The following is a 26,069-nucleotide window of genomic DNA, read 5'->3' as shown; positions in this document are numbered from 1 at the left end:
AGGGGGTGTTACAACTATGTGTTATTGTCATGTATCTTGCCCCTAGTACGTATGTCATGCGCAGGTTAGCAAAACTGCTATCGATGTGGTGTCCCCCTTCCATACCAATGAGACTGGCAATTTTGCCATCAGCATGGGCATCAAGTATACCTTAAATAAATATGGACATATGAACTTTTTAGACTTTCACTACCACCATTCGTCATCAAGGCCAATAGTAGGTCTAGACTTGTCGAAAGGTAGCAATTTTTCCAAATTTGCTATTCAAAAGTTACTAATATAAATTTTTATCATGTTTTTAAACCTGTTGTAAATTTCTTAATCTTAGATTTTTGTTCGTTAAAACATGCACCAAACCATTTAGTGAAAATTCAGTGTAATAAAAGTGTTTTGAATTATGTAGTTACAGACTATGACCCTTTAATCTATTTCAGATTGAGTCTTTTATTTACCTTGAGCTGTTGTGACGAGCTCAAACACATTATTGTATTGTTCGATGTATCTTCTAGTAATATCTATTTGATCAAGGGTCTGGCGAACGGAATCTTTGTATTGAGAGTTACAAGGGATGTATACTGACCAAAACTATATGAATGAGAGAGAGAGAGAGAGAGAGAGAGAGAGAGAGAGAGAGAGAGAGAGAGAGAGAGAGAGAGAGAGAGAGAGAGAGAGAGAGAGAGAGAGAGAGGTTACATACATACATACATACATACATGCACACACACACATACACACATACATACATATATACATACATACATACATACATACATACATACATACATACATACATACATACATACATACATACATACATACATACATACATACATAGACAAACACAGACAAAACAGCAGTCAAAGTCAGACAGGAATTGGTTTTCCGAGGAATAGAAAGAAGCATACAGACGTTGATACTTAGTTAACTTGTTAGGTTCCTGCGTTATGGTACAAGTATAAGTATAATTAGTATATCAAATAGTAACTTCATCAACAGGTGGTTATATAAGTTATCTTCAATAAATTACAGCAAAATATTGTCATGAATTTGTAATTACTGTGTTTGGGAGCAGACATGACGTCGTTTATACATGTCGCCAAACACCTAGTTAGAGAAATGAATATCTTGTATTGCAATATCTCACATGGATGTCAAGACAATGGGTACACTAAATATCGTATGGCTGGAGATGTCATTTAAATTGAAGTTTAGTGTCCTTTGTTTCATTTCCACGACGCTCATAATTATACAACCTTGACTTACATCTGTGTGGCTATGCTATCAGTCATTTTCATTTTGTGTATCAGAATTAACTCACCAGGATCTCGCTTTCAATGTAAACTTTACACATATTCATATTAACTCACCAGGATCTTGCTTTCAATGTAAACTTTACATATTCATATTAACTCACCAGGGTCTTGTTTTTACATGTAACCTTACCTGGCCGCCAACATGGCCTTCTCTGAGGCGTGGGATATCTGTGTGCGTTGGTAAATCATCCCATAGGTTAACATCAGACAGTTGGTTGTGCCATCTTGTTCGTAACTGGATGGGTAGGTCATTGTGGCTTTGAGGGAAAAAACGAACAAGTATTTAGTTTCATATGAGCCTAGTGCAGCATCTAAGAAGTCTCTCTAAGTCGACGTCTGACATGGTGGATTAGTGATTTATTGACAGCAGTGTTTTGTTGCTTTATACTTTAAGCTGGTGTCCCAAACATCATAAACTTCGAGACCGCCTGGAGAGAAACAACATGCTCTTTGTCGGGGTCGAAAATTCAGATGGTAAACTAACATTGTGATGTCACCTATCCATATCAAATACCACTTCTTGGTAAGACCTAAACAAATTGAGTGGTTCCGATTACTCTCAATTTTAGAATAGGTGATTTTTATTTAAATTTTCTTTTTCATGTGCGAATATCTAGTTTAGGTAGTTATGTTTTCCGTTCTTTACCACATGGTCTCTGTGTTATTGGTTTCATTCCATCAGATGTACAGCCATCATAGATTGGAAGAACAATTTTATATTGTCTTTTTAAGTTGATGTTATTATCAGCATCCACTATTTCTCGCGAGACTTCGCGAATTTATTTTATTTTTTCTCGAATACGTAAAAAAAAGTTTAGGGTCGGCAGTGGAAAACTATGTGGGGTCGGGTAACCGGAACCAAACAATTCCTTTAGGCCTATAGCATTATGTTTTTGCTAAAGACAAAAAAGCAAAGATTATTTTAATTAGGCCTACTTCAATTTAAAAAGAAGTTGAAATACCGAAAAATTTACGGTAAGTACAAATTTGTGCTTGAAACTTGGTTGGGTAATATTGCGGTTAAAGGGGTACAGACTGAATTTGAAAGTATATTGCTCAAATAAAAATACGTAAACAAACCACATTCCAGTGTATTGTTAATGTTGATGCATGTCTCCTTTAACATTACAATTGTTTTCTGGCTTGGTTAGAACAGTTGATTGCATAGTAGGAGTTTCCTGAGTATTTTTTGATACGTATGATAAATTACGTCATCGGATGGTTTATGTATTATATTTTGATATCCGGATTGAGTTCAGTCAATTGTAAGAGATGGTAAAGTGTGCTTCAGTAAGTACAATACTGTGAGTAGCTTTTAAATATGTAGCAAACACTAGAGTAGAAATTACGTGACGTCATGTCAATAAACCAAATTCAATATGGTGGTCGGTAAACTTTGGGTATACATAGTGATCACGACGTGACTCATCATGTTTGTCAACAAATAAAAAACCCACTTCATCAAGAAATGGATATCAGACGACAACTGGATTTGGAAGACGTTTTCAACAGCCAGTCAAGATGATCTTCTTTTTTTTCATTCTGACGATTTGAAGTTAAAATTTTTTTAACCATCGTTATTCAGATACGATATGGACAGAAAACTTTGGTCAAAGTTGACGTTTTATCACTAACTCGTTCAAACGTTTACGATATCTACAGCTCGATGGTAGTCAAATTACTAATTGTGACCCTGTTGTTTATAATAAATGATGACGTATTTTATTTAGTTCTAAAGGAGCTTCACTTAGCCACTTTGTTTATCAAGTCGTTGGTATTTAGAATGTGTGACCAGGTCTCGTTTAGGCCACGGGTATCTAAGACAATTTGGAAAGGTTAAGGTTAATGAGATGGAAGGAGGTTTATCATAGATTTATCAATATCTATTATCTATTCCAGGGTCATTTTAGTGCGATTTAGTGATATTAATCACAAGTGTATGAGCTTACCTGACGAAGTCGATAACAATGGAAAATAAATTGTCCCCTCTTTGACTTAATGTCAAGGATCTCCTCCTTGTTGACCTATACATACAGGTCAGTCACTCCTCTGATTGCTGTTCTGCTCTTTCCCTTCTCCTCCTCGCTTGTCTGTCTGGCAGTCCTCCGTTTGTCCACCCGTCCGTCTGTCTGTCTGTCTGTCTGTCTGTCTGTCTGTCCGTCCGTCCGTCCGTCCGTCCGTCCGTCCGTCCGTCCGTCCGTCCGTCCGTCTCTAATTACAGCTAACCTCTAGGCTATTTTGATTCAAAATCGAATGTAAGTTCTATAAATACATGAATGACTTTTGACTGAATGTCTCTCAATTTCATAACAGTTCTGTGTATAAATCATTTGGATACGTGAATGACGTCAGTCTACATTTTAAAACAACAAACACTATTTATTACGGAGAATTTCAACACTTTATTGTCAATGAAGACCAAATTAGTCACGATTTAAGGATATCATAATAACTCGGAATGTAAATCGCAAATTTTGGAAAGTAGATTTACCAGCGATAAATGTATATGTATGTTTCCTTTCATCGTAAAACTTACCCATCGACAAGCGGAACCCGTTTCATTATCTGCTTAGCATGTTCAAGGTTATCCTCGGGCACTTCGGTAGGTATTTCTTCGGTGCTGTTACTCAAGGCAATCGGAACAGCAATGGCTACTGCAACCACGACAGCGAAAACTGCTATGCCTAAAGCAATTGCAGCATTGCGTTTTCGCTTGGACGTGTATGTTGGCGAAGTTTCAAAGGTGTCTGAGGTGTTGCCAATATCTGACATGTTATACTCCATGGCTTCTTCGTAATAGCACTGAACAGTACCCTGATTAGTGTCACACATGAACTTTGGACAGAGGTCAGTCACTGGTAGGAAATCATCAATGCTGAAATTATCGATGTAATTAATTGCAAGATTGTTGTCAGCGATAACAGTCAGGATAGAGTTCAGTCCACATCTGCCAGCAAACCGTGATCCTTGCTTCCATCCTTCCTTCATGCCTGCCTGCCTGCCTGCCTACCTACCTGCCTGTCTTACACTAGCAACCTACCTACCCACCAGCCTACCTAACTGCCTAGCAACTTAACTAGCAACCTACCCACCCACCCACCCACCCACCCACCCACCCAGTCAGCAAGCCATCCAGCCACCCCATAGTCACCTACCATCCTACCATGAACTTATTTTCTTGATAATAATGCCACTTTTACAGAATCTTATCACATATTATAGAAGTGGTTGATAGTCTGAATTTTCTTGCTCTTATAGCAATAATGTATATTATTTGGTACTAGTCTTCTTTCTATTTTTGAACAATATCTTCAAGTTCCTGGATAATAAGTCTTCGTAAGTCGACATCAACAGGTTTCACGCAATCATATTCTTGTCCATTCTTATTGATCGCAGTGTTATTTTGAAACTTAGCAATTCAATGCACCCTTTCTATCCATACTTATTACAATTATCATTCATATTACTATTAATATATAAGTACACTGATTTAACTTATTCATCATGTATTATTTTCCTATTTTTGGTTTTAATGTTGTTAATGAGTCATTTCATATAAATTTACATCTCGTGAGAAAATTCGGGTTGAACTTGTTCCTCATTCATTATTCAGTAGATATCCAAATGAAATAATCCTTCCACTTTTGAAATATATTTTCCATTTGGATATATATATATATCATATAAAAACCATCGACAAATGACGTAAAACTGATGTGAAATACATGACAAAAATAAAAAATACATTATGATTCGCAACAGTTCTAATTTAATATGTCTATCTGTATGACACAAATGACTGAAACTAAGCTGCAATGGGTAATTCTACACACAGACTGCAGACGTAGTGTACAGGGGAAAACACCTAAGGAAATGAAGACTTTTTCGTAAACTTTGACTTCTGGAAAGTCATTTCATAAGTTCACATTACATAATAAATTTCACGCGATTGCCAAGATACACCAAATTGCAATTGGAACTTGCTTCACATTCATTGTCCCATCAGTGGTCCAGCGTTGCCTCAAGGGAGTCAGACATACATACTAGGTGGTTAATAACTATTCATGACTGATCTGAAAGTATCAAGCACTTAGGAGTCATGAATCTGCAGTGTTCATCTAATACATATTCATGCCTACTGACATCCATGAAGCAATGCTAGACCATTGCTAATACAGTCACAAATAATCAATGCGAGACTAGCTTTAATTTGATGTTTTGTATTGTACGAGATTTATGGTATGTAAGGACTCTCTAAAACCCAAATTCCTCTTTAACTTTCAATGGACAATGACGTCACACAGTCGGTGAACTCTCAATAATACGACGCCCATCCAGAATAATGTGTTCTGCAGGTGTTGTTGTATTCTTCAACGCTGTCGCCACGAGGAATCCAGTCTTCATAGGGAAGGACACCTTCCATGTTATCTCGTACCTGTAATTAACAATCAACAAATCTATCACATAGCGGGTAGCTACTCAGTAAGTGTAAGTCTGTCAATACGTTTAGTACGTACGTCGTACCCTGTGCACAGTCTATCCACTATCAATCATAAACTACTAGTATTATAGAACCCTTCACAGACTGACTGACTGACGAACTGTTTCACTAACTCAATGAATAAACCGTTGAGTAAATCGAGTTATCAAAAACTGAAAGATGATTCAGAAAATACATCAATCAATTACTGAATTATTCAATCAATCAATCAATCAATCAATCAATCAATCAATCAATCAATCAATCAATCAATCAATCAATCAATCAACCAACCAACCAACCAACCAACCAACCAACCAACCAACCAACCAACCAACCAACCAACCAACCAACCAACCAACCAATCAATCAATCAATCAACCCACCCACCCACCCACCCACCCACCCATCCACTCACCTGCTCGGCTTCTGCTAAGACTCTTATCAAATTCAAACCAATCAACTTCTCAATGTTTTCATCACTCCAGCCACGATCAATCATTTCCTTGACCAAAGCAGGATATGTGGATACATCTTCGAGTCCCTCTGGTAGTCTTATAAACAGATCAAGACACATCTCCATGAAACAACAATTAAATTACAATGTAACTGACAAAATGTAATTCAAATATACAATCAATTGACTGACAGACCGCCATTCGTGAAATAAGGCAAATCAATCAATCGGTCGGTCGGTCTGCCAGGCCAGCAAACCAGCCAGCCAACCAACCAACCAACCAACCAACCAATCAATCATTCAATCAAAATAATTCAACTACAAAATTGAATGCTTTAAGTTGATTCAAATACAATTTATAAATTAGTTTATGAAATATCTTTTCTCTATGCACAAAGCGCAAAACAATCGTGTGATCTGTCAGCACACCCAGTTCATCAATCAATTGATCACATTATTAATTTTCATACAAATCATTCGATTTTCGATTCACTTGTCCTTGTACAACTCCTGAACCACTGATTCAATATATCTACCCGTTAATCATAGTCAAACCCACATCCAACAAACTCACTCACGATTGCGCGCGCGGTTTGACCCTCAACAACAACACATACCCCCCCCCTCTCTCTCTCTCTCTCTCTCTCTCTCTCTCTCTCTCTCTCTCTCTCTCTCTCTCTCAAGTAGACTGAAGACACACAGACAAGATAAAAAGCAACTAAATACGTGTAATAAGTGTGAGTATCCAAAAATAACATAAGATATTAGTAGAGAAAAGAACGAAAATAAAAAATATGTATACACATTGATTTTAATACTTACTCGGGAATACCATCATAGTCACTACCTATCCCAACACAACCATGGCCACATTTACTAACAATATGTTCGATGTGATCTGAAAATAAAAGAAATAGACAAAAATTCATGTGAACCATTTTGTTAATCACCCTTATAATGACATATCCATTCGATTAATTATCTAGTTATATATTCGTTAGTAGGAGAAACACATGATAAAATGGGCTTTTGTTGAAATTTTACACGAAATGTCGAACTTGAACTTTCTAATTTATTGTAAGTAAAATTTATCTTTCAACTTTACAACATTTTACAAGTAATTTAGCCTGCAAAGTACGCCGTGACGGGCGCCCTCACACACAAGCCAACCCCTGTGAGAGGAGGTCGGTGAGGGCGGAACGTCACGGCGTATCTTACAGTCTATAAGTAACTCGGTTGGGATTTATCAATGTTATTATTCAGAGCTTTACCTACCAGCAACGTCTGTTATTTTACAAGTATGGTCCGTCATAGTAGCACAGCAGATATAGGAGGGGTAAAATACGACCATTACGATACCCCCATTGTCTTTCTGTGTTATCAAAGAAAGAATGAAGTAAACAACAAAAGATAATTCAATGTCTAAAAACAATACAAACATGCGCATATGTGAAATACGCCAGTGTGTATTTGAAGGTATGTATGTATGTATGTATGTATGTATGTATGTATGTATGTATGTATGTATGTATGTATGTATGTATGTATGTATGTATGTATGTATGTATGTGTGTATGTATGTATGTATGTATGTATGTATGTATGTATGTATGTATGTATGTATGTATGTATGTGTGTGAGTGTGTGTGTATGTATGTATGTATGTATGTATGTATGTATGTATGTATGTGTGTGTGTGTATGTATGTATGTATGTATGTATGTATGTGTGTGTGTGTGTGTGTGTGTGTGTATGTATGTATATATAGGTAAAATATCATTCATATACTTAAAATGAGTGAAAATTATGTAATCCTCGTAGACTGCAAAGTACTGTCGTAGATGGCGCACTGACAATCTAAAAAGTGTTGTCTGAGTTTAATATCACAGATACCATTATAATTGTCTTCCCTTACTGTATTTTATAATAATCATGTTTTGTGAACTTACCAATCTAGTCAAGACTTCATCCGGGACATTTCTGGTGTGGTCACAAAGTGCCCTGGCGCCAGAATGGCTGAAAATGACCGGAGCTTGTGCTACGTCCAATACATCATTCATTGTGTCGACAGATACATGAGAAATGTCCACTAACATGCCAATACGGTTCATTTCTCGTATGACATCCTATAAAATATAAATTGATGGGTTATTGACTCAAGTTTCAATACATCACTGACATTCTGAGTTACAACGGGTTGCTTTGTTAACCAGGAAGGTTGATCATTTTCATGAACTCGGGGAGTGAAGAGTCCTTTCATGATTTTACATAGCTTACATTACATACGATTTCAGAGAGTTATCAGATTTGAACTGATGTCACATTCAGGGATTTTTGCTGACACTGCATTGTTATATCCTTATTTGGTGAGGAAAAAGGAAGGACCTGAAAGCCTGACGAGAGGCAGTAGAAATGCATATACAATAGGTGAACAGTAATATTCATGATGCTAAGGTAATAAGGAATTGAATTAGAAGTCATGAATATTAATTGTTCACCCCCTGCATATGCATTAATACCAAATCCCTTGAGGCAATGTAGCCATAGCATAGAGGCACCGAATGAGGCACATGTTCAACCACTGATGCTTTTCTGAAATAGCATGAAACGTAAAATCATGAACCGTCTCCCAGTTGTCTATTTACAAAGATGCCATTATTTCCTGGAGTGGCGTTTCCCTTTGACATGAGTGAGTGTGCCGAATCTTACCTTACCCCATTCCGTTAGGCCGCCATGTTCTGGGGTTACAGCCCCACTTTGGTCAGCCCTGAAAAAGAAAAGAACATCAATCAAATTCAGTATTGTATGAAATGCTATAAATTATACTACATGACGTCACGTGTATGACGGTATTGCGAATTCAACCGACCTGTTGTACTTTGGCTATATATTAGTGAATCAATACGGATAGATTGGATTGTGGACTGTGAACTGTTTTCGTGCATATATATCTGTCTTAAAACGGTTTCACTGCCTTGACACATTAAAATTTGGTCCAAAAAGTACATGTTGTAGTACCATCCAAAGAGCTTGTAATTGATGGAAATAGTGACAAGTTTTAGGGGATAGGGGTAGGAGTGGGGTTTTGTTATTTGCTATGAAGGTAAGTTGATTAGTTCTGGTGGTGCTTCAGTTAGTAAAAATTACCCACAACAATCATAAAACTCTGCTTATGCCCCTTTATCGGATACACTATTATGAGACCTATCGTTAGGTTTTCCAGTTTGATTTTACATTGTGATTTAAAAGTAATACTTTATCGGATAGCCTTGTAGTAAGAAAGGCCTCGGATCTACACTCGAAAAGTTATTAAACGAAAGCCGAAGGATGACAGTGGGCCACTCCACAACATACATGTCAGCTGAATGGACTGTTTGATTCTTGGTAGAATCTCGGACAGCGCCTTCGATAATTCTACTACAGGTTGCATAGCGTCAAAGGCACTGCCTGATGGTCTAGCAGCTAGACTATCTATCGGTGAGTATACACATATACACGTATTTTGCTCATAGGACAAGATCTATCGATACAACTAAAACGTAATAGGTGAGGCAAACGATCTGTGACAACCGATCTTTAAGTGCGTAACCTGTCATCAAATTTACACTTTTGTAATGAAAATATAATGTTGATACCTTTGAAAGGTACGTAAGGCCGAATAAAAAAAAATGTGTGGTTCCGGTTACGCTCAATTTTAGAATAGGTGGGGTAGGTAGATTTTTTATTTTATTTTATGTTATTTTTTTCTGCGTGAGTGTCTAGTTCGGTTTTTCCATTGTTGTCGAAATGGCCTCTGTATTGTTTATTTCTTCCTATCAGATGTACAGCCATTGCAGATTTAAAGAACAATTTTAGAGTGCCTTTTTAAGTTGGTGTCAGTTTACGCTAGACTTCACAATTGTTTACGATTTTATTATTTTTTTTCTTGAATACATGAAAAAAAAAGTTTAGGGTTGGTAGTGAAAAGCTAGGTGGGGTCGGGTAACCGGAACCAAACAATTATTTTTGTAGGCCTAAAGAATAATCATTAAATATAATGTTCTTACCAGGGGGTGTTACAACTATGCGTAATAGTCATATATCTAGCTCCAAGTAAGTACGTCATTCTGAGAGCGGCAAGACTACTGTCAATGTGATGCCCCCCTTCCATACCAATAAGACTTGCAATTTTACCATCATTGAAGGCATCGAGGATCCCTTTATCATCAGAAAATAGAAAGATAAGAAACGCACAGTGCACACAGCATGCACAGAACTATTCATCGATCCACCAATCCATTCACCCTACATACATACATACATACATACATACATACATACATACATACATACATACATAAAAATGCATACGGAACTAATACATACATACATACATACATACATACATACATACATACATACATACATACATACATACGTCCGGACAGACAAACAGACAGACAGACAGACAGACAGACAGACAGACAGACAGACAGACAGACACACAGACACACAGACACACAGACAGACAGACAAACAGACATGTCTCGTTTCAATTATTTGTATTGTACCTTGTGATGTAGTGACAAGCTGAAAGACACCACTATACTGTTCGATGAATCTTCTGGCGACGTCAATTTGATCAAGTGTCTGACGAACGGCATCTTTGTATTGAGTGCTACAAGGGATATATACTGACCAAAACTGGAAGAGAGAGAGAGAGAGAGAGAGAGAGAGAGAGAGAGAGAGAGAGAGAGAGAGAGAGAGAGAGAGAGAGAGAGAGAGAGAGAGAGAGAGAGAGTACTGAATACTGTAATGAAGTACTGAATACTGTAATGAAGTACTGAATACTGTAATGAAGTACTGAATAATGTAATGAAGTACTGGATACTGTAATCAAGTACTGAATAATGTAATGAAGTACTGGATACTGTAATGAAGTACTGAATACTGTAATGAAGTACTGAATACTGTAATGAAGTACTGAATACTGTAATGAAGTACTGGATACTGTAATCAAGTACTGGATACTGTAATCAAGTACTGGATACTGTAATCACGTACTGAATAATGTAATGAAGTACTGGATACTGTAATCAAGTACTGAATACTGTAATCAAGTACTGGATAATGTAATGAAGTACTGGATACTGTAATCAAGTACTGAATACTGTGATGAAGTACTGGATACTGTAATGAAGTACTGGATACTGTAATCAAGTACTGAATACTGTGATGAAGTACTGGATGCTGTAATCAAGTACATGTACTGGATACTGTAATCAGGTACTGAATAATGTAATGAAATACTGAATACTGGAATGACGTACTGAATAATGTAATGAAGTACTGGATACTGTAATCAAGTACTGAATACTGTGATGAAGTACTGGATATTGTAATCAAGTACTGGATACTGTAATGAAATACTGAATACTGTAATGGAATACTGAATACTGGAATGACGTACTGAATAATGTAATGAAGTACTGGATACTGTAATCAAGTACTGAATACTGTGATCAAGTACTGGATATTGTAATCAAGTACTGGATACTGTAATCAAGTACTGAATACTGTAATGAAGTACTGGATACTGTAATCAAGTACTGAATACTGTAATTAAGTACTGAATACTGTAATCAAGTACTGAATACTGTAATCAAGTACTGGATACTGTAATCAAGTACTGAATAATGTAATGAAGTACTGGATACTGTAATCAAGTACTGAATACTGTGATGAAGTACTGGATACTGTAATAAAATACTGAATAATGTAATGAAGTACTGAATACTGTAATCAAGTACTGGATACTGTAATGAAGTACTGGATACTGTAATCAAGTACTGAATACTGTAATCAAGTACTGAATACTGTAATCAAGTACTGAATACTGTGATGAAGTACTGGATACTGTAATGAAATACTGAATACTGTAATGAAGTACTGGATACTGTAATGAAGTACTGGATACTATAATGAAGTACTGAATACTGTAATAAAGTACTGAATACTGTAATAAAGTACTGAATACTGTAATGAAGTAGTGGATACTGTAATGAAATACTGAATACTGTAATAAAGTACTGAATACTGTAATGAAGTAGTGGATACTGTAATGAAGTACTGAATACTGTAATAAAGTACTGAATACTGTAATCAAGTACTGAATACTGTGATGAAGTACTGGATACTGTAATGAAATACTGAATACTGTAATGAAATACTGAATACTGTAATGAAGTACTGAATACTGTAATGAAGTACTGAATACTGTAATGAAGTACTGAATACTGTAATGAAGTACTGGATACTATAATGAAGTACTGAATACTGTAATAAAGTACTGAATACTGTAATAAAGTACTGAATACTGTAATGAAGTAGTGGATACTGTAATGAAGTACTGGATACTGTAATGAAATACTGAATACTGTAATGAAATACTGAATACTGGAATGAAGTACTGGATACTGTATCGAAGTACTGAATACTGTAATCAAGTACTGGATACTGTAATTAAGTACTGAATACTGTAATGAAGTACTGAATACTGTAATGAAGTACTGAATACTGTAATCAAGTACTGTATACTGTAATCAAGTACTGAATAATGTAATGAAGCACTGGATACTGTAATGAAGTACTGGATACTGTAATCAAGTACTGAATACTGTAATCAAGTACTGAATACTGTAATCAAGTACTGAATACTGTAATGAAGTACTGGATACTGTAATGAAGTACTGGATACTGTAATGAAGTACTGGATACTGTAACGAAGTACTGAATACTGTAACGAAGTACTGAATACTGTAATGAAGTACTGAATACTGTAATGAAGTACTGAATACTGTAATGAAGTACTGAATACTGTAACGAAGTACTGAATACTGTAACGAAGTACTGAATACTGTAACGAAGTACTGAATACTGTAACGAAGTACTGAATACTGTAAAGAAGTACTGAATACTGTAACGAAGTACTGGATACTGTAATGAAGTACTGAATACTGTAATGAAGTACTGAATAGTGTAATGAAGTACTGAATACTGTAATGAAGTACTGAATACTGTAATGAAGTACTGGATACTGTAATGAAGTACTGGATACTGTAATGATCACTGTAATGTAATATAACATGGATGATGTGGTGGATGACGGATGTCAACGTTGGGCCAGACACATCTTTGGGACTTCTGGCCTTCAGCTGTGCAAAGTAGATCCAAAAACAGGAATTATTTAGTGCACTACTTTAACACAAATTCACTGTGGCACAGTCTGAAATAATCAATGCGTTTAAAATCATCAATATGGTGGCTGCAGTGGGGTAGTGTTCTTACCATTGAATCTCAGACTCGTGTCCTATTTCCATTCTCGCAAACCAGAGTTATTATTTCTACCACTACACAAGTAGGAACCGGCTCGTTAAGAACGGTACCGTAAAACGGTCGTGGTTTGCGACGATGCCTATTTCAAGTCTGGCCGCATTTTGATTCATTAAAAAAAATTTGAACAGGGGAAAGGTCACAATTTAGAGAAAGGTTTTGAGGGAGGGGCGCCACTTTTTAGTAAACGTGATCGGGATAGAGTCACGTTTTCTGTAACGGACCGGTCTTGACTTGTCCCCCTCATAATTAGTGAATGCTCCCTTAAATTCTTAGACAGACAGAGAGGCAGACAGACACTACTGAATGAAACAACATGACCAATACCACCACCAACAAACAAACACGGATATATTTGGGGATTATTGATAAAAACTTACCTGTCCCCCAAGAAGACCCTCTTTTAGTCGTGGAATATCGGTATGCAACCCTACCAACTTTAAATTGTCCCACAAATTGAAATCGGATAGTTGGCTGCGCCATCGTCCACGTACTGCACCAGGCAGGTCGTTGTGTCTTTAATGTTTACAAACAAATAGAGAGCAAAATTGTAATGTTCAGAATATTATACCATTTTTACGGTGGGTTGAATTGCCTAAACAGTAAACGTTGTTGTCGAAGAGTCAACATTGCTAATCACATCCGTACACCACGGTATGGTAATTTGAATGTACTCGCCATATTTTCCACAACAAATGCCTTCAACGCCACTGCTCCACAGGACGCAGCGAGCATGTAATTGATTGATTTATTATTTGGTTGAATGATTGATGGATTGAATGATCAATTTTGTGGTGAAATAAAACTTATTTTGTGTTTGATATTGATCAATTATTTGATTTTTCGATTTAGATAAGCGGAGAAGAATGGACAATATGTCTTTATTTAGTCAATAAAGAGAGAATTATTTATATACAGCTGAAAGAGAGAAAAGTAGCCAGGGAAAGAAGAAAACAGTTTTATATCACCACAATAATCAATTAGTCAATTGATCAATATCACACACAAAATAAGTTTTATTTCACCACAAAAATGTTCACCCAATCGACCGATACAGATAAGATGAAAATATGAAGGCAAACAGGATTTGCGATCTTAAGGGTGTAAGACACAGGAGTTACTAGCCCGATCGATATGACAAGAAAGGCGAGGTCACCTTGAAACTAACCTGTCAACATGATTAATACACTTGTAAACAGTCTAGTATACATAATTGTCATATTGAAATTGATAAATGTACACTAAAGATCGATTTTGAATAATGAATCACGTAAGTATTTGGTGAACGTAACAATAATTGCCAATTAAATATTGGAGATATTGATGATGGCGAAATAAAACTTTTACTCTTTGGGAATGGGAAATAGATCCGATTCAATGAAAAACATCCTTCCATTTGCAAAGACATCGACGGGGTTGTTCCCCTCCTGCTTGAAAAGAAGCATTTCCCCCGTCTTATAAAATGTTTTAAATTACACGACCAAATTCGTTGGTTGCACCATAGGAGAGAGAGAGCAATGATTTTCTTGTTTGAAATAAAACTGATAACTCTAAACAGCGGAGAACTCGGGTTTTGAACGCCTTGAAACTAGGAGGGTATGACGTCATCCCTCCAGATCCTTTGTGGTGAAATGGCAGCTCAACGTACCTATATACCATATAGTACTTAGCCCATCTTCAAAGTCCTTAAAACTTTAATATGTTCGATTTTATTTGAAAAGTTCAAGAACATATTGAATACCTAGTTGAATGATTGAAAGGCATACCTATTTTTGGGTTGACTCCTCTCTTTAATTTAACCAAATGAACATTCAATTGTATGCAGATTAGGAGTGAGGTTAGACTTGCATCAGTCCCTTGGAAGATTGTTTTCGTCTCATAATCCTCAAATGGTTTGTTATTCATTTCAAATTTTGAGAAGGAAAACGTAGTCAACTTCCTTTTATATTTGTTTCTCAGTTACTAGTAGTCACCCAAGGGCTTAGTGTTCACCTGACTGTTCGCAATCACTCACCTAGGTCACTATTTCAAACAACATTACACAATTGTGCTAAAAATTCAAATAAAGTCGTAAAGAGAGATAAAGAGCCCAGAGACATGAACAGGTCCAGTGTGAGATTGGACACATTACTCCTCATCAGAATACTATTGTATGTTTATTCGGTGATCTCTCAGAATTTAAGACGCGGGAGGTAAAGTGCCAGTGTAACTTTTAAGTTGCAAATTATACCTTAGTAAGGGAGCCTTCAGGAATTACACAGGGGCTTGGGAATTAATTCGAGGTCTTATTTTGGAAATCCGTTTTCGGGGAGGGCCGCCATGATAAATCGATGCTGACAGCCATGAAGTGAATCAATTGTTAGCTGTGGTGTGAGGAGAGGAGTGAGTCTCACATCTAGGAGTAAAGGGGAACGGTGTGCAAAGATATTGGGGATAATATGGTGGAGTGGGAATGTTGACCTCGGTCCTTCAGTCGGCAGTGCATCCATTTAGTGTTTGGGATTTCTGGCCTCAAACACTGCCGATTAGATCCAAAAACTGGAATTAATTCAATGCCTTACACAAATTCACTATGGCGGCAGTACTGTAAAATAACTAATTCCTTTAAAATTGTCAATGTGGTAGCAGCGTTAGGAAAATCCTAACCAATGATTTCGAGAGACGCGTGTCCCTTTTCACGTCTGACAGCATTTTAACCCATTGGAATATTTGAACAGAGGGGCCATGTTTTAGAGAAAGAAAATGGAGATAGGGCCACATTTTCGTAAATGGAATCGGGGAATGACCACATTTTACGCAACAGACTGGAGGGCTGAATTTCCCCAGGCCCTCTCCCTATAATTACTGAAGGCTCCCTAATTATAAGGTGAGAAATGTTTTCATTTGGATAAGGGGTTTAATGTAGGAAAGGACACTGACTTGGTGTCTTTATTAAGTCAATACGATAGTGAATATTCAAAATAGTCAGGGATAGAAAATAAATATCAAAACCAAGTTTTATACCACAAAATAAAAGAAAAAGAAAAAGAAATAATTATTAATCAGAAGCTTGCTGCCCCTTTGGTTGCACCTTCTGCTGTACAACATCGTACTTTTTGAAACGTATAAGCAACTTACCCATCAATCAGCGGAACTTTTCTCAAGATCTCTTTTGCATGCTCCAAGGAATCTTTTACTGCTTTAGTGGTAGGGTCGGTGTCAGGAGATGACTCGGGAGTTGGCCTCGGAGCGGTGGAGTTGTTTGTTAGTGCAATTGGTAAGGCAACAGCAATAGCAACAACGCCGGCAAAAATGGCAATTCCTAGGATAATACTTCCTTTCTGTAGTTTCCGTCCAGTTGATGAACTATACGAAGATTTGCCAATTTCGCTAGCCGATAATTCAGTCAGTTTATAGGACTCCATCTTTCCTGCACTCACTGACTTGCTAGACTAGTTTAGTTTGTCTGTTATACGTTGTAGGTGTATCTAAACTGTATAACTTTTTAATAAAAAAGGGGGCGGATACCACTTGAGGATTGAAATAATCTGATTTAGGTCATATCCCCCCACTTCTTCAAGATCTATGAGCATGTTGTCATGTATTAAAAAGTTCTCATGTTTTGTAACATCAATAAATCTCCAAATGTAAATATAACGAGTCTCGTTATATATATATTTCATGCATGACAGTATCACACATGTATCAGATTCTAAGATAAAAAGTACCATGTATGCTTTGTTTATTTGTGTCATTTTATTTGTATTTTGTCACGTTGCCCAGGGTAACCAGTTAGTCTGTTGATATATCTATTGTCAGTAATATCACAATGCATACATGCAAATGGCAATGCAAACACGACTCAAAGCTTTGGTGGCATACCCATGATGAACGCATTTACTCGACAATACACCAATACTACCACAAGGCAATTTTACTTCATAATTATAATCATAACATTGATATTTTGTGTGTAAATATTGTGGATATATCAGTAAGAATCTAATAAGTTATGATTCACACACACACACACACACACACACACACACACACACACACATACACATACACATACACACATACAAACACATACACACATACACATACACACACACATACACACACAGACACACACACACGCATGTACATACATACAAACACACACACATACATATATACATACATACACACATACATACAAAACACATACAAACACATACACCCATCCACACACACACACACACACACACACACACACACACACTAGGAGAGCAAAAGTAATAATACAGTCCTTGATGTTTCGATTAACAATTGTTTGACAAAAGGCATAGGCAAGATAATCTTAGGCAATCTGTCCGACGAATACCTGTGTACTGAAAAATAGAATGATATACAATATAAAGCTCAAAATTAAACGGTATGAAAAGTATGCATAGAAGATCTAAGGGGGCCTTCAGTATTTACAAGGGGGGAGGGTCGGAGGAAAACACACATGGGCTGTTAAATAAAACATGACCCTCCCCCAATTCTCCATTTGTAAAAAGTGACCCTCCCCTTTGCCCCATTTTGTAAAACATGACCCTCCCCATGACAATTGTATATACTGAACGTTAATCAATATTCCCATTATATGTATACATACAAATTAAATGATTTTAACTCTGTTTTAGAAAGCAATATTTGTACATATAAAGTGACAAACAGTAAAAGACTGGCTAGTTACCTTTCTCGTATAATCATACACAATCTAGTTTGTATCTAAAACGTGCTTTCCATGTTGTGCATACCTGTCTGATCTGGTCACTTGTAAAAGTTCTCTGATATCATTATCATCATCATCATCATCATCATCATCATCATCATCATCATCATCATCATCATCATCATCATCATCATCATCATCATCATCATCATCATCATCATCATCATCATCACTTTCACCTTCAGTATTGCCATTATCAGTGTCACTCTAATAATAATAATAATGTTGGTTTCTTATATAGCGCTTTCCCACTCCGTGCTCAAAGCGCTTTACAATTATTACCCCTGGCTCGGACCAGAACGGCACAACGGCCCTTTAGTCTTCCTCAACTCCCCGGGGAGCATACAATCCATTGCAGCCATTTAAGCGCATAGGATTAAAGCCTTCACATTGCAACCTACATCCTACCAGGTCCCCAGTTATACAGCTGGGTTGACTGAGGCATAGTCGTGGTTCAAATCTTGCCCAAGGACTTTAGCCACTCAGAAACAAACAGCAGGCAGCGACGGGGCTCGAACCTGCAACCTGTAGATTCCAAGCCGGTCACGCTAACCATTCACCCATCATGACTCCACTCTAATCTGACTCACTGGTACTACTTGAGTCAGTACATGTATCACTGTCCGTGTTCTCTATGACATTCAAAACTAAATCATCATCATCATCATCATCATCATCATCATCATCATATTTTAACAACAACATTCACGGAAAGTGTGAGTGATAAGGTGAGATGGTACACTCAAAATGTTTTTATAAAACAATTTTCTTACAATATAAGTAGTTTTATTATTGTATTTTTGCATGTAAAGTACTTGTAAAAATAAATGTTGAGTGCTCATCTCACTTTTTCATCTCAAAACGCACAAAACCAATTTACAATAATTTAATCTTCAATTTGGTCACAAAACTACGGATTGTAAAATGAGACCCTCCCCTAAATATTGTAATGCAAAATATGACCCTCCCTCAAGAACAGGTTTGTAAAATGTGACCCACCCCCAACTCCTCTGGCCCTCCCCCCTTGTAAATACTGAAGGCTCCCTAATGTGTATGTTTATCTGGTTCTGTATTATGTATAGATATGATGTAAAAGAAATTAACCAAACACAATTGCGACAAAGTGTCTGCAATATGCAAGTAATGGTCTACCCCGTAGGCCAAGGTACAGGTCAAAGGTTACTGTCATACAAGAAAACTTGCATGTGATCATGTGGGAGTTAGATACTTGAATGGAGTCTCTATGTATTACAGTTTTTGAGTTATACAGCAACATAGCGAGTTTTTTACTACAAACATGGCTGCTATTCAGTCAAAGTGATAGCACCAATAATAATGCCTTGTAAACGTGATTCATAAGAAATTGGCAATATGTAAATACAATGTGTTTGTGATATGCAGGAGTTGGTTTGATTTTGATAAATTAACCCTGAAGGTCAAAGTCTCAAAGATAGCTTATATCTGATAATATGCAGTAGACACTTGAATGGAGACTTTATGTATCAGCTTATAAGTTATGCAGTAACTACATGCATATGTCCCATATGATGTCACCTTTGTGCCAGGAAAGAAATCAGATCTTGCAAGTCTGATGAAAGACATATTACGGGCACATGGATGGAGCTAGCCTACTGTAATAGTCCCCTGAATACTAGTCAGAGTGCTCTAGCCAGCTTAGCCAATGTATCAACTGGTAGATTATGTGGGTCGTCCTGGTGTGTGTACCTTTCTATTCCTCAATTTAATTTAATTTATATATTACCTGGGTGAGTTTTCATTTGTATTTAGTTATTTGGTAATATATATATTTGTGTGTGTGTGTGTGTGTGTGTGCGCATAGATTTATCGTTAGGCTATGGAAGTGTGTACAACCGTCACTTCAATGCATTCTTGCAAGAGCATAATCTGCCACAAGCTAGAATGGCTCTTCAGGTTCGTGACCATCATCAAACTCCATCAACAAAAGTTGGTCCACAACAAAATACTAGTAATCATAAAGATAACATTAATGCAATGACCTGGGATTGAAACATGGCCCTTTAAGGACTGGGATTTCAGTCATCCAGACATTTCTATCCAATAAAAGACAAACAAAACCACATACATTACACTACCTTAGTTTTATTCAAAACAACATTTGAAAATCCCAAGTTCACAACGTCAGCAAGTCTACCTAAAAAGACGCAATTTCCAGGTTTCAAAAATTAGTTTTCTCTTAAACACACATATACTATGGTAACAGTACACACACACACACACACACATACTATGGCAACAGTATAAACACACACACACACACACACACATCTGAGGATATACTTTATACCCCTTGTTGTATCAATTATGGCCAAAGAAAAAATTATGAGGTTCCGCTAAGGCCCAATTTCAAAACAGGGTTGGTAGGTAGGAAATTTTTTTAATTTTGTTATTTTTAGGGGGTCTGGTTTGGGTTGTTACAATGTACGCAGTGGTCAACAGAGATTTCTCATCGATGTGTTTACACTTTCCTTATGACATCCAGAAGACATTGTGTGGTACACTGTAGTATTACAGAACTAATGACACTGACACAGATTGTTGTTATGTAGTATTACAGAACTGATGACACTGACACAGATTGTTGTGATGTAGCATTACAGAACTGATGACACTCTCACAAATGTTGTGATGTAGTATTACAGAACTGATGACACTCTCACAAATGTTGTGATGTAGTATTACAGAACTGATGACACTGACACAAATGTTGTGATGTAGTATTACAGAACTGATGACACTCTCACAAATGTTGTGATGTAGTATTACAGAACTGATGACACTCTCACAAATGTTGTGATGTAGTATTACAGAACTGATGACACTCACACAGATTGTTGTCATGTAGAATGGCCACAAAATAAACATGGTACTTCGGTTTTACCACACCAAGCTTTGTTTTGGTATATCATTGGAAGTACCGTAACTTCCAAGTCTCAGTATCTTTATCATACAGTCTACTATACAAATATGAGTGGATACATCTGATCAGAGTGCCTCTTGATAGACTTCTGGATAATTTGTTTTCAGTTCTGCTACAAATCTCTTCAAAATTTCAGTCGTTGTAAGATTTCTGGATTTAAACAATAGTTGATTTCCATCCTCTGTTGAGATATAAAAATACATGAATAAGATTTTGACAGGATGAACTGTCGACAAAAACACGTGCCGAGGAACTGGGTCAAAGTTCACATTAAAGTTACCTCAACTAAGGACTTTTGCTGGTGCTGCCCTCAACGGGACATATCAACATGTGCATAATGATCTACAACTAATTAGTTGTGAATGCACACAACATACACAATTAGCTACATGTATCATTCCCAAATAGGTTTTCTTTATTCAGCCAAGGAAAATATAAATGACCTAAGGGGTATCATTGAACAAAAAAGTGACACCCCTTAGGTTATGTTTAATTTCTAGCTGAAAGAAAAAATATTGAGAATATTGTTGCCTGACCAGTTTATGAAAATTTGGGAAGAGTAAAGGCGACTTTCAACATTTTGATTCATATTTTGAGTACTGTATGGCAAATGACATAGACTCATGTTGTCAAGACATATAATGGCCATATTATCTGTTTGAATGCATACTACTTGGTTTGCGTATGGTACAATATACAAAGTATGCATGGGATGGTCCAGTGGACAAACCCGGAAAAAAAAGGAGACGATGCGGGGTATTTCAGTGATACGTGCGCTGACAAGCAACAATTTTTCTTTTTTTGCCTTACTTTGGATTTTCAATTTATAAAACAATTTTATCATGGCTTCCTATTTTGAAAATACTGACAAATGGCAATATGCACAACTGAAATCCAATGTCTGACATCCACATGCAGTGAGAGAAACAAACTTCACACATGAAAACATGTCTACAGGATAACGGAACATTCCATGAACTTTGACAAAGTAATTATGTACATTATATAACCATACATCATGGACTTCCACTGTAAATGACCAAATAAAGTGACAGAGTGACTGGGACCATGTGACCATACATTGACTTGTCACAGTCAATTTGTGACACAGTGACTGGGACCATGTGACCATACATTGACTTGTCATAGCCAATTTGTGACACGACTGTGACCATGTGACCAAACATTGACTTATCACAGTCAATTTGTGACACAGTGACTGGGACCATGAGACCATACTGTTACAGTCAATTTGTGACATAGTGAATGGGACCATGTGACCATACATTGACTTGTCATAGCCAATTTGTGACACGACTGTGACCATGTGACCAAACATTGACTTGTCACAGTCAATTTGTGACACAGTGACTGGGACCACGTGACCATACAGTCAATTTGTGACATAGTGACTCGGACCATGTGACCATACATTGACTTGTCACAGTCAATTTGTGACACAGTGACTGGGACCATGTGACCATACATTGACTTGTCACAGTCAATTTGTGACAGTGACTGGGACCATGTGACCATAGTCAATTTGTGACATAGTGACTGGGACCATGTGACCATACATTGACTTGTCACAGTCAATTTGTGACAGTGACTGGGACCATGTGACCATACAGTCAATTTGTGACATAGTGAATGGGACCATGTGACCATACATTGACTTGTCATAGCCAATTTGTGACACGACTGTGACTGGGACCATGTGATCAAACATTGACTTGTCACAGTCAATTTGTGACACAGTGACTGGGACCATGTGACCATACATTGACTTCTCATAGCCAATTTGTGACACTGTGACTGGGACCATGTGACCATACATGTACACTGACTTGTCAGTCAATTTGTGACACAGTGACTGGGACCATGTGATCTTTCCTCCCATCTACACTTTGTCACAGTGATAACGTATCTATGCAATATTTTTTGCTATCTACATGTACACCTTGTTACAGTTCCAGTGATAGGACCATGTCACTGCAGTTCTCTGTCTTTTCACTGTACTACTTACCAAATGTAATATTGACTATTGGTTCCGATTTGTTGTTCATTATCTTGGTTTCAATTCGACACTTCTCATTGGAAGATCTCATGTTTTCATTACCAATATAGCTCAGGAATTGTCTAGGAAATGACAGAAACACACATAACATGAAAACAATAAACAAAAATTAATGTTTTAGACGGGTATACGACAAATAAAAAGAGAATGGGACTTTGTTGTAATGCTGAGATTCATGCCAAAATGGTCTTTAGACAACTCCCAAGATTACTATAACTATCATTCTCACATTCTCAAGCAGTTCCTACTCACGCATGCACACCTAGGGGTCCCAAAACTTCGGGATGCTGAAATAAAACACTGTTTTTGAGCAGATTAGGGTCAACAGAGGTCAACTTCTAAACAGTATCGTAGACAATAAATATTACAGTGCACACAATAAGTTATGATGTCAGCAAAGTATTGGAAATCTTAATGGCTAAGTTTGAGTGACACATAACCTAAACTTAACCATGAAGATCTCTCATCAAAATCTAACTGACTTGCAAGACAACAAGTGGATGGTTTGATTATTGAGTGCTAAAACAGTTACTCAGGGGCCAATGCAATGTCTGATATATAGCACTCTCCCACTCTGTGTTCAAAGCACTTTACAATTATGACCCCTGACTTGGATCTATAGCAGCACAATGGCCCTTTATACTTCAACTCCCTGGGGAGCATACAATCCACTGCAGCCATTATAAGCGCATATAATTAAATCATTCACATTGCAACCTCTATCCTACCAGGTCCCCAATTACACAGCTGGGTTAACTGAGGCACAGTTGTGGTTCAAATCTTGCCCAAGGACTTTAGCCACTCAGAAACAAATGGCAGCGATGGAGCTTGAACCTGCAACCTGCAGATTCCAAATCAGCCACTCTAACCATTTGCCCATCATGACTCCACAAGGCTGTACAACAGTGTTGCAAACATGGATTCAGGCATATTGTTTAGTGTGTCGAAATGATTGGGAGGTGGGTGACAGCCATATTGTTTATTTGCTCTCACACGTTTTCTTCAGAACTTTGAAATAGAATATTGCAGACATTGGACCAGCTTTCAAGTGTTTATGATTGTTGTATTAAAGTTAGTCCTGCTTGCAGATGGAGTAAGTCAGGAGTCGATTCTGACAATGGCCCTTGTATTTAGGGACATATACAGTCAGAATGAATTAAGTCTAGAACACCATTTGCAAGCAGGTGACTATATAGTGAGAGTGTGCTACAGTGAGCTAGGAATATTTCTACTGGATGATACAAAAATATTTTCAGGACAGATGCACTTTGGTATCACAAATGTATGTATCAAATTATATAGTATTTGAAGCCTGGAATCTGTAGACATAGTCTAATTACTGGAAATCGTTAATTAGGCTAATTCTCCATTATTATTCATATGATGTTAACCAAAATCTAATCAGATCTTGCTGTTACCATCTAAGGAAGATGTCTAACAAGTGACCCTTTCAGTAAAGACCACATTTTCCAAAATGAACCCATGTAATTCATCTGGGTATCTAAGTACACAGTGTAAAATCCATAGGGGACTACTTGCAGATAATACAACTCTTTCTATAAAAATCAGTCTTTACAAATGTTGACAGAAGGCATCATAAACTAATTTCTGATAATGCTACATATGGTACATATACATTTGTTGTGGTATTATTCACTGCAGTAAAACATGCAATACAAATGTGCAGAATCAAATACAACTCTGTAGACTGTAGTGTATATTATTTTTAAATTTTTTTTTTTTTTTTTACAAATTATAGTTGTTCAGGAGTCATTTCATGGCACCAAAATGACACTTATTCTCGTTTTCCAACCTAACCCCCCCCCTCCAAGTTGTCTTTTTCAAAATAACCCCCCCCCAACAAAACAACACCCTTCATCGTTTTACTTTTAGAACCCCCCCCCCCCCCCCCTTGTACGCTGACATACCTTGCTGATCTAACGCGTTGTTCAAAGGGGCAAAACTGTACTTGCACACTTTTCACTGCTTTCAGTGTAACACCACGAACAAATGCTCGAGACATTTTACAACAATCGGTACACCCTCTACAATGTAAATGTGTCGATTTTCCTCTTCAAGTGAAAATTAATCCTAAGCACACGTGTATCTGGATGGATCAGCTGAGTGCTATCGGCGTCGCTGTTGCATGCCAGAATGAGAACGTAAAGTAGTCCTGCTTTTGTAATTGTAATGTCTGAAAACAGAAAAAACAAGATGGTATAATATATTGATTGTTGCAGTGCCTACTTATAAATCAAAAACAATGTTCATATCGAGACAAACCATGATATTCATGTGCTTTACTTGTGTTACGATTTACAATAACTTTACACAACGTACCATATCACGCGTCCATATCATGATATATTAAATTGCGGAGGGTTAATGTAAAGTACTTGTAAGTGCGACTATTTTATTTCATTCAGTAAACGTATTTTGATTGGTTCTTACAAGAAACAACAACTGTTCAGCTCGTGCTGTAATTTCCAAATATTATTGTACGAAGTTAATTATTGGCCATAAATTTAGATTATACATACTAAATCGGAAGGAATTTGTCCAAAATTTTGAAGATTTCATCCAAGCTGACGCTCCGTTTTAGCTTTATTGTCATTTCCTCTGGCAAGAGTGAGTCAGCAATAAGCACCAATGAGAATGCACTATTCACATG

The 26,069-nt window shown here is 37.0% G+C and overlaps 3 protein-coding genes across 4 annotated transcripts in view; all 3 read right to left on the bottom strand.

The window, feature by feature from the left end:
* The window catches only part of LOC144444382 (dipeptidase 1-like), a 7,949-nt gene extending 3,648 nt beyond the window's left edge, over positions 1 to 4,301 (bottom strand). Inside the window, exons 1-4 of the mRNA XM_078133796.1 lie at positions 3,850 to 4,301; positions 1,444 to 1,570; positions 453 to 585; positions 1 to 150 (exon numbers count right to left, since the gene is read on the bottom strand). The exon at positions 1 to 150 is cut by the window's left edge and continues 1 nt beyond it. Coding sequence (XP_077989922.1) covers positions 1 to 150; positions 453 to 585; positions 1,444 to 1,570; positions 3,850 to 4,301 — 862 coding nt within the window. The remainder of the gene's footprint in view (positions 151 to 452; positions 586 to 1,443; positions 1,571 to 3,849) is intronic.
* A 1,327-nt stretch (positions 4,302 to 5,628) lies between these two features.
* Positions 5,629 to 17,025, bottom strand: LOC144444381 (dipeptidase 1-like). The gene is made up of 10 exons (XM_078133795.1): positions 16,739 to 17,025; positions 14,002 to 14,137; positions 10,801 to 10,933; positions 10,297 to 10,447; positions 8,960 to 9,017; positions 8,200 to 8,376; positions 7,526 to 7,622; positions 7,073 to 7,148; positions 6,212 to 6,347; positions 5,629 to 5,748 (listed from the first exon to the last, which is right to left on the bottom strand). Exons 1-10 carry the CDS (start codon positions 17,023 to 17,025, stop codon positions 5,629 to 5,631), a joined length of 1,371 nt encoding a protein of 456 aa, XP_077989921.1.
* A 3,452-nt stretch (positions 17,026 to 20,477) lies between these two features.
* LOC144444835 (large ribosomal subunit protein mL53-like) lies at positions 20,478 to 26,061 on the bottom strand. Of its 2 annotated transcripts, none has more exons than XM_078134383.1 (4): positions 25,939 to 26,061; positions 25,327 to 25,592; positions 23,348 to 23,460; positions 20,478 to 21,502 (listed from the first exon to the last, which is right to left on the bottom strand). In XM_078134383.1, exons 2-4 carry the CDS (start codon positions 25,419 to 25,421, stop codon positions 21,387 to 21,389), a joined length of 324 nt encoding a protein of 107 aa, XP_077990509.1. In that variant the 5' UTR covers positions 25,422 to 25,592; positions 25,939 to 26,061; the 3' UTR covers positions 20,478 to 21,386. The 2 variants fall into 2 exon arrangements, with proteins under 2 accessions (XP_077990509.1, XP_077990510.1); XM_078134384.1 differs by lacking the exon at positions 25,939 to 26,061 and adding an exon at positions 25,739 to 25,868.
* Positions 26,062 to 26,069: the final 8 nt, after the last annotated feature.

This window comes from Glandiceps talaboti, chromosome 13, assembly GCF_964340395.1.
Source record: "Glandiceps talaboti chromosome 13, keGlaTala1.1, whole genome shotgun sequence".
Classification (NCBI taxonomy): Eukaryota; Metazoa; Hemichordata; class Enteropneusta; family Spengelidae; genus Glandiceps; species Glandiceps talaboti.
Note: the sequence above shows the minus strand (reverse complement) of the source record. Positions and strands in the feature narration are given on the sequence as shown.

Bases quoted from the DNA above. Each gene is read 5' to 3' on its own strand.
- LOC144444381 (XM_078133795.1), bottom strand. From the start codon at position 17,025: ATGGAGTCCTATAAACTGACTGAATTATCGGCTAGCGAAATTGGCAAA. The intron at 10,934-14,001 runs GTAAGTTTTTAT...TCTCTCTTCCAG, and splicing joins AGGGTCTTCTTGGGGGACAG to TTTTGGTCAGTATATATCCC. The intron at 10,448-10,800 runs GTACAATACAAA...CTGATGATAAAG, and splicing joins GCTTGTCACTACATCACAAG to GGATCCTCGATGCCTTCAAT.
- LOC144444835 (XM_078134383.1), bottom strand. From the start codon at position 25,421: ATGTCTCGAGCATTTGTTCGTGGTGTTACACTGAAAGCAGTGAAAAGT. The intron at 23,461-25,326 runs GTATGTCAGCGT...GTCATTTCCTAG, and splicing joins CAACGCGTTAGATCAGCAAG to ACAATTCCTGAGCTATATTG. The intron at 21,503-23,347 runs GTAAGTAGTACA...ATATCTCAACAG, and splicing joins AATAGTCAATATTACATTTG to AGGATGGAAATCAACTATTG.